Source organism: Anolis carolinensis, unplaced genomic scaffold (genome assembly GCF_035594765.1).
Source record: "Anolis carolinensis isolate JA03-04 unplaced genomic scaffold, rAnoCar3.1.pri scaffold_7, whole genome shotgun sequence".
Classification (NCBI taxonomy): domain Eukaryota; kingdom Metazoa; phylum Chordata; class Lepidosauria; order Squamata; family Dactyloidae; genus Anolis; species Anolis carolinensis.
Window position 1 is genome coordinate 36,974,199 of NW_026943818.1, and position 9,136 is coordinate 36,983,334.

Here is a 9,136-nt window from a genome sequence, read left to right on the forward strand (position 1 = left end):
CAAGCCTGGATACAGTGATCAAGGGTAATTAATTATTAATTACTATTAATAATTATTAAAAATTAATAATTGAGTAATAAACATTATTATTTATTACTTATTAATAATTATTGATAGTTATCATTATTCATAATTAATAATAATAAAGAATTAATACTACTGCTAATAATAATTAGTAATAGTACTAACAATGATAATAATATTTGTGCTACATAGTGTTATTAATTATTATAATAAATGAATACTACTAATAATTAATAATAGTAATAATAAATATGTAATAAGTATTGATAATATTATATATCAATTAATAATTATTAATAATATAATATATTGATATTATTAATATTATTATTAGGGTGCTATTAATTATTATTAATAATAAATTAATACTACTACTAACAACAACAACAACAACAATGAGAAACATGTCTTTCTGCATAGAACTGGATTGTACTAGATGGCCTTTAGGGACCCCTTCCAACCCTAAGATTATTTCAACCCATATCCCTGTCTTTCCACAGACTTGCTAATACCTATGAAGCTAGATGGCCATCCTTCGGGAGGGCTTTGATGGTGTCTTTCTTGCATAGCAGGGGACTGGATGTGCTTTGTTGATTCTCTTGGATTCTATTATTGGTTGCGACTGTTGACTTGCTGGAGGGTAACTCTGACAATGCCTGACTCATGGGACTTGTAGTGATGCAAAGGTCCTATAATCGGTGGTAATAAGTGGTCTCACTTTTTGCTCCTCTTCCAGGAGGCATCGGGATGCCGCTACAACGCTCAGGCGCGGGTGGCCAACTGCAGTTCCTTGGTACGAATCCAATCCGGCAGCGAAGAGGCCCTGGAACACGCCGTGGCCACCGTGGGGCCCGTTTCCGTAGCCGTGGACGCCCAGAGCTTCTTTTTCCATTTCTACAAATCCGGTGAGGCCCAGTGGTTGCATCGACACTGTCGATTCAATGTAGTGTATGTTAAGGTATGGTTTTGTATAGTTGTGAAAGCAAACTGATTGTGTGTGCCTGTAATGCAGCATTCCAGTCATGTAAGAGTTAATTGCATAGAGTAGAGATTTATTGCTAGAGGGAAACAGTGAGTGATTTTAGGATACGAGGACATTCGTCATTGCTGTGGAATGTGGGAGGCGACAGGAGAGGAGAACTGTGCTTCCCATGCCGTGAATGATCGAAGTCGGATGCTCAAATGCTATGCTCCAGCAAGACTATGTACATAGTGTATAATGATAAGAGCCTCTGGTTTCAGCCGGCAGCTGGGAAGTGTGCATTTATTTCTGGTGACTGTGCAGAAGAAGGTAAATTGAGACAGAAGGTGAATGTGTCTCAATTTAACCCTTTCTTGACAGTGTATATCTCTCCCTTGGAGTCTGGTGGAGTCTCCTTCTCTGGAGGTTTCAAAGCTGAGCCTAGATGGTCATCTGTCGGGGGGGGGGGGGGTCGGATGGTGCCTTCCTAGCTCGCAGAATGGGGTTGGATTGGATGGTCTGTTGGAGTTTTGGATTGTGTAGTATGAAATTTTCACTTATAGTGTATTGTGTATGTGCAAGTAGTGCACCATTCCAGTAGTGCAAGAGTTAAATGCATAGAGATTAATTGCTAGAGTGACACTGTGTAGTTTCCGCAAAGGTTACTGAACATTCGTAACTACTTTGGAATGTGGGTGTTGACATGTTGAGAGCTAATGTGCTTAGCTTGTCGCCATCAATCGACGTGTATGTGTATATGCTCCGCTCTGGCTGTGCTGTGTATATAGTTGTAAATTAATTCAATAAAGATAAGAACCGCAGTGTTCAGCTGACAGCAGAGATTTATGTTTGTGTGTCTACGCAGATTGCTAGATCGCCAAAGAAGGAGAGGAATTGAGACGGGAAGGTAGTTGTGTCTCAATTTAACTCTTACATCAACATGGTCTTCTGACTCTAGAATTCTATGATTCATGTCGTTTCCCATTTATTGCCTTTGGTTCCCCCTTCCCTGCATCTTTTCTAGGAGTCTTTTCCAGCAGTTGGTGTGGCCAACGGGTGAACCATGCCATGTTGGCGGTCGGTTACGGCGTGAATCAGGCCGGAGGAGCAAATATAGATTACTGGATTCTGAAGAACAGGTGAGGGTTGGAACTTGGATATTTACTTCAGCACACGTGGTTGTATAATGCAGAAGACCAAATAAGACTTACTGCAGACATAGTCCTCAAGTCTCTGATAAAGTCCCAAATAAAGCAGCACTTCAGACGAAGAAACAGCGTGCACTGCACAATAAATCCTTAGGAGCAGTTTCCCAAACGCAGACCCGAAAAAGGCGTCTCTGCTCTGTTTCCTTTCTCCTTTCCTGAAATGTGAGCACTTGCAAGACCTCCTCCTCTGATTCCAACTCCCCCTCTAATTCCCGAACACTTTCCTGCTCCCCTTCCTCTTCTTTATTTATTTAGTTACCATATTTCTACCCTGTCGTTCTCAACCCTGGGGGGGAAGGGGATGATTGAATGTCACTGGGGAGCGAGTTCCACAGCCAAGGGAATCTAACAGACTCAAGCCTCAACATCTTCTCTCTCCTAACACTGGCTTCTGCACTCTAACAGACTCAAGCCTCAACGCCTTCTAACACTGGCTTCTGCACTTAACATACTCGAGCCTCAATGTCTTCTCTAACTCCTAACACTAGCTTCTGAACTCTAACAGTCTCAAGCCTCAACGTCTTCTAACACTGGCTTCTGCACTCTAACAGATTCCAGCCTCACCATCTTCTATCTCCTAACACTGGCTTCTGCACTCTAACAGACTCAAGCCTCAACATCTTCTCTATCTCCTAACACTGGCTTCTGAACTCTAACAGACTCAAGCCTCAACATCTTCTATATCCTAACACTGGCTTCTGCACTCTAACAGACTCAAGCCTCAACATCTTCTATCCTAACACTGACTTCTGCATTTTAACAGACAAGCCTCAACATCTATCTCCTAACACTGGCTTCTGAACTCTAACAGACTCAAGCCTCAACGTTTTCTATCTCCTAACATTGGCTTCTGCACTCTAACAGACTCAAGCCTCAACATCTATCTCCTAACACTGGCTTCTGCACTCTAACAGACTCAAGCCTCAACGCCTTCTAACACTGGCTTCTGCACTTAACATACTCGAGCCTCAAACTCCTAACACTAGCTTCTGAACTCTAACAGACGTCTTCTATCTCCTAACACTGGCTTCTGCGCTTAACAGATTCCAGCCTCAACATCTTCTAACTACTAACATGGCTTCTGCACTCTAACATACTCAAGCCTCAACGTCTTCAATCTCCTAACACTGGCTTCTGCACTCTAACAGACTCAAGCCTCAACATCTTGTCTAACATCCGACACTGGCTTCTGAACTCTAACAGACTCAAGCCTCAACGTTTTCTAACTATTAACATGGCTTCTGCACTCTAACATCTCAAGCCTCAACATCTTCTCTAACTCCTAACACTGGCTTCTGCACTCTAACAGACTCAAGCCTCAACATCTTGTCTAACATCCGACACTGGCTTCTGAACTCTAACAGACTCAAGGCTCAACGTTTTCTAACTATTAACATGGCTTCTGCACTCTAACATCTCGAGCCTCAACATCTTCTCTAACTCCTAACACTGGCTTCTGCACTCTAACAGACTCAAGCCTCAACGTCTTCTAACTACTACCACCACTGAGAAGGCCCTGTCTCTCGTCTCCACCAGTCGCGCCTGTGACGGAGGTGAGATCGAGAGTAGGGCCTCCCCAAAAGATCTTAATCTCTGCAGAGGTCCATAGAGGGAGATGCGTTCGAATAAGTAAGCTCGGCCAGAACCATTTCGCAATGTCTTAGCCCTTCTCTGCCAAACTACAACTCCCAGGATCCTGGCCGTTAATGCACATTAATCTGACAGTGCAGACGCTCCCTAACTGAAACTTTCCTTCTTCTGTCTCTTCCGCAGCTGGACGGAGAACTGGGGCGAAGGGGGCTACATGCGATTGGTCAAAGGAGCTGGCAATCACTGTGGTGTGGCCAATCAGGCCAGTTACCCCACCATCTAATGGGTGGAACCAAGAACTCATTTTTTCCTGAACCTGAAACAACATCTATCTATCTATATCTATCTATCTATCTATCTATCTATCTATCTATCTATCTATCTATCAGAGCATCGGAGAGCTTCTGTTCAACCATTTCAAAGCTCTCTGCTTGAGCAGTGATGGCACGATTGTTAGCATAGATGAAACTCTCTGCACAACTCTCTGGGTCTATCTATCTATCTGCTTAAAAAATTGTGGCTGCTTGGAGAAATGCATCAGAAATAAAGATATTGAGAAAGCCATTGTGTTTGGGTTGTTGTGCATTTTCCGAGCTTTATGGCCATGTTCCGTTGTGCTCGGCTTGGTTATCATCTCCCAACTTCCTGTGCGTATGAAAAGCCCACGTTTGTGTTTTAGATGGAAAGGATCATATAGAACCTGGTATTCGGGAATGGTCTCCCATCCAAATACTAACCAGGGCTGACCCTGCTTAGCTTCCAAAATTAGATGGGATGAGGCTTGAGTCTGTTAGAGTGCAGAAACCATGTTAGTAGTTAGAAGATGTTGAGGTTTGAGTCTGTTGGACTGCAGAAGCCAGAGTTAGAATATGTTGAGGCTTGAGTGTTAGGGTGCAGAAGTCAGAGTTAGAAGATATTGAGGTTTGATCTTGTTAGAGTGCAGAAGCCAGAGTTAGAAGATGTTGAAGCTTGAGCTTGTTAGAGTGCAGAAGCCAGTGTTAGGAGACAGAAGATGTTGAGGCTTGAGTCTGTTAGAATGCAGAAGCCAGAGTCAGAAGATGTTGAGGCTTGAGCTTGTTAGAGTGCAGAAGCCATGTTAGTAGTTAGAAGACGTTGAGGCTTACGTTAGTTAGAACGCAGAAGCCAGTGTTAGGAGTTAGAAGGCGTTGAGGCTTAGTCCGTCAGAGTGCAGAAGCCAGTGTTAGTGTCAGAAAACATTTAGGCTTGAGTCTGTTAGGGTGCAGAAGCCAGTGTTAGAAGATGTTGAGGCTTGAGCTTGTTAGAGTGCAGAAGCCAGAGTTAGAAGACGTTGAGGCTTAAGTCTGTTGGTGCGCAGAAGCCAGGGTTAGGAGAAGGCATTGAGGCATGAGTCCCTCAGAGTGCAGAAGCCAGTGTTAGGAGTCACAAGATGTTAAAGCACAAAGCGGGGAGTACAGTTGCCGCGACTCAGAGGCTGGACTGCCCCTGAGAAGGATCCGCCTGAAGCTGGGTTGTGAGTCCAAAGACTAGGAAACACCTGGGAGCATCTTCACTCTATCATCTCCTGGCTTCTGCACTCTAATAGAATCAAGCCTCAACATCTTCTAACTACTAACATGGCTTCTGCACTCTAATATACTCAAGCCTCAACGTCTTCAATCTTCTAACACTGGCTTCTGCACTCTTATAGACTCAAGCCTCAATGCCTTCTAACACTGGCTTCTGCACTTAACATACTCGGGCCTCTAACAGACTCAAGCCTCAACATCTTCTATCTCCTAACACTGGCTTCTGCGCTGAACAGATTCCAGCCTCAACATCTTCTAACTACTAACATGGCTTTTGCACTCTAACATACTCAAGCCTCAACATCTTCTCTAACTCCTAACACTGGCTTTTGCACTCTAAAAGACTAAAGCCTCAATGCCTTTTATCTCCTAACGCTGGCTTCTACACTCTAAAATAAGCTTCAACATCTTTAACTCCTAACGCTTGCTTCTACACTCTAACATACTGAAGCCTCAACATCGTCTCTCACTCCTAACACTGGCTTCTGCACCCTAACATACTCAAGTCTCAACGTCTTCTAACTACTACCACCACTGAGAAGGCCCTGCCTCTTGTCTCCACCAGTCGCGCCTGTGACGGAGGTGAGATCGAGAGTAGGGCCTCCCCAAAAGATCTTAATCTCTGCAGAGTTTCATAGAGGGACATGTGTTCGAATAAGTAAGCTCGGCCAGAACCGTTCGCAATGTCTTAGCCCTTCTCTGCCAAACTACAGCTCCCAGGATCCTGCCCTTTAATGCACATTAATCCGACAGTGCAGACGCTCCCTAACTGAAACTCTCCTTCTTCTATTTCTTCCGCAGCTGGACGGAGAACTTAATCCGTCAGAGTGCAGAAGCCAGTGTTAGGAGTCAGAAAACATTGAGGCCTGAGTCTGTTAGGGTGCAGAAGCCAGTGTTAGTGATAGCTGAGACCCCCGCTTTTAAATTCATCTGACCTGCAGCGAGGTGTTCCACAAATCCGGATCGCCTGCAAAGTGGGAGAACGTTCAGACCGCAACAAATTATTATTATTAAATTCTTTTCATTGCTTTCCCCAGCCCTAACATTGTAACTAATCCTTAAATAAAAAGTATCCTTTCCTTTTAACTTGAAATCCTCTCCGAGTTGGTTCTCGCAGAAGCAGAGGCAGCAGGAGGACATTTTTGCTCCCTGGCTTCAGGTAGGATTTGGCTAAGATTTGGCTAAGATTTTAAACTGAGTGTGGGCTTGGCTCCTGTGGTCAAAGTCTAACTGTTGTGTGACTGTTGTGTTGAAAGAGAGCCAGGTACTTAAGTTGATTGACAGCAGGCATTGTCCCCTGTTAATTGAGTTTCTGGGAAAGCTTTATTTGCCAGTGTGAGTTTCTGCCAGAGCCTGATCCCAGAAGGGCAGTTGGTTCTCGCAGAAGCAGAGGCAGCAGGAGGACATTTTTGCTCCCTGGCTTCAGGTAGGATTTGGCTAAGATTTTAAACTGAGTGTGGGCTTGGCTCCTGTGGTCAAAGTCTAACTGTTGTGTGACTGTTGTGTTGAAAGAGAGCCAGGTACTTAAGTTGATTGACAGCAGGCATTGTCCCCTGTTAATTGAGTTTCTGGGAAAGCTTTATTTGCCAGTGTCGCGCGCGCCATCAGGCACCTTTACTAACTATCCTTTGCAGTACATACAGGAAACAAAGCAACATAAACAACTACACAAAGAGGTGGTTTGTTGCAGTTTGCACATAAAGTGCGTGCATATTACTTAACTGTACAAAGATCCCACTTGGCCACCACGCTCACCAAGAGATGCAACAAAAGCAAAACATTCCCATCACATGCACCAGCTGTGGCATGTTCCGCTTTTTCACACAAAAACTAGACAACTACATCTGCTCCAAATGCAAACAGATGACTCTGATGGAGCAGAGGATCCAACAGCTCGAGCACCGTATTAAGACCCTTAAGGACATTCAGGCACTTGAGCTCTTCTTGGACACTGCACAACACGCTGCTGTAGATCAGCAGCCTGCATCACACCAACACCACCAAGACCATGATCAGGAACCTTATGGGGAGATCAACTCAAAGGTAGACAACCCTCAGGCTTGGAAGGAGGTCACCCATAGAAGGAGACGCAGGACCAGGCAGCCTCCGCAGAACTCCTCTGCTCAGCTGCATTTACACAACAGATTTGAAATTCTTACATCATTAACATACAATCAGGAAACACATCTTGTGGAGGACCACAGTTTCTTAGATACCACTCAGTGGACCACCCTGGATCAATGCGCAGGGGATAGCCCTGACGGGGACAGTGCATCACCACAGTCACACTTATGTAATCATGCAAATGCTCCATCCCCAATCATAGACCAGGAGCAACAGGAACATCCTTGGGAGAGTAATGGGCTCTCGGATGTATCTCAATGGATTGTCATTGATGAATGCACTGGGGATGTTGAGGAGGAGGACAACACTTTACACCTACATGATTCACTTCAACAGGAACACTCTTCAGGGGACATACACACTGTCTTGCACAAAAGGGACCCTGTCAATCCTCAAAGGAAACAGGTCTTGGTAGTAGGTGACTCCCTCCTTAGAGGAACGGAAGCCATCATTTCCAGACCGGATGGGATGGCTCGAGAAACATGCTGCCTCCCGGGGGCAAAAATACACCATATCACTCAGAGGCTCAGCAGGCTCCTAAAGCCCCATCACCCTCCCCACCTTATGTTGATTCATGTAGGTACCAATGACACCGCTAGGCATACTTAAATCACAAATGATTTTCGAGCTCTGGGAACAAAGCTAAAACTGTATAATGTACATGTGATCTTTTCATCCCTCCTCCCCGTTGTAGGACACGGCTCTGCAAGGGCCGGAAAAATAGTACAAGTCAATAACTGGCTCAGAAAATGGTGTCAAGAGGAGCATTTTGGCTTCCTTGACCATGGTCTACTCTTCCAAGAGGATGGACTACTGGCAAGCGATGGGGTGCATCTCACACAAGTAGGAAAACATCTTTTTGCACACAGACTCACAAACCTCATCAGGCGCACTTTAAACTAAATCCACTAGGGGAGGGGAACAACAGCCTGGCGAACACTATATTACCCACGACCACAGGGAACCGCCAAAAGGCTAAACGGAGGGCTGCACAAACACAGCAAGGACCAAGTACAGAGAGCACAATAATCCCAAATAAACAGTTCGAGGGGAGGTCACAGGGGCTTACATGTCTTTACACTAATGCTCAGAGCATGGGAAATAAGCAAGACGAACTCCAATTCCTAGCACAGCACCACACATACAATGTCATAGGCATCACTGAAACCTGGTGGGATGACTCCCATCACTGGAATTTAACCATTGAGGGCTATAACCTCTTTCACAGAAATAGAACAAAGGGGAGAGGAGGGGGAGTAGCTTTATATGTCAAAAACAGTTACGTTGCAGAAGAAATGCAAGACTGTAATCCGGGAAACCAGCTTGAAAGCATCTGGATAAGAATCAAGGGAACCGGGACTCAAAAAGATCTTGTCGTGGGTGCCTACTACAGACCTCCGAGTCAGGATGAAGGACTTGATGAAGCCTTCTGTCAACAGCTGACCAAACAGGCACAAAGAAGAGATATAGTAGTCATGGGCGATTTCAATTATCCCGATATCTGCTGGAAAACAAACTCAGCCAAGAGTACAAAGTCCAACAAATTCCTCACTTGCCTTGCAGATAATTTTATGGTCCAGAAGGTAGAAGAGGCAACAAGGAGATCAGCAACTCTTGATCTAATCTTAACAAATGTGGAAGACCTGATCAATACAGTTGAAGTGGTTGGATCCTTAGGGGCA

At 44.7% G+C, this 9,136-nt stretch overlaps 1 protein-coding gene across 2 annotated transcripts in view; it reads left to right on the top strand.

The window, feature by feature from the left end:
- Positions 1-4,347, top strand: part of LOC100563896 (procathepsin L) — an 18,353-nt gene extending 14,006 nt beyond the window's left edge. For both annotated transcript variants that reach the window (XM_062959058.1, XM_062959057.1), the window contains 3 exons: positions 761-929; positions 2,010-2,124; positions 3,967-4,347. In XM_062959058.1, coding sequence (XP_062815128.1) covers positions 761-929; positions 2,010-2,124; positions 3,967-4,066 — 384 coding nt within the window. In that variant the 3' untranslated portion in view covers positions 4,067-4,347. The remainder of the gene's footprint in view (positions 1-760; positions 930-2,009; positions 2,125-3,966) is intronic.
- Positions 4,348-9,136: the final 4,789 nt, after the last annotated feature.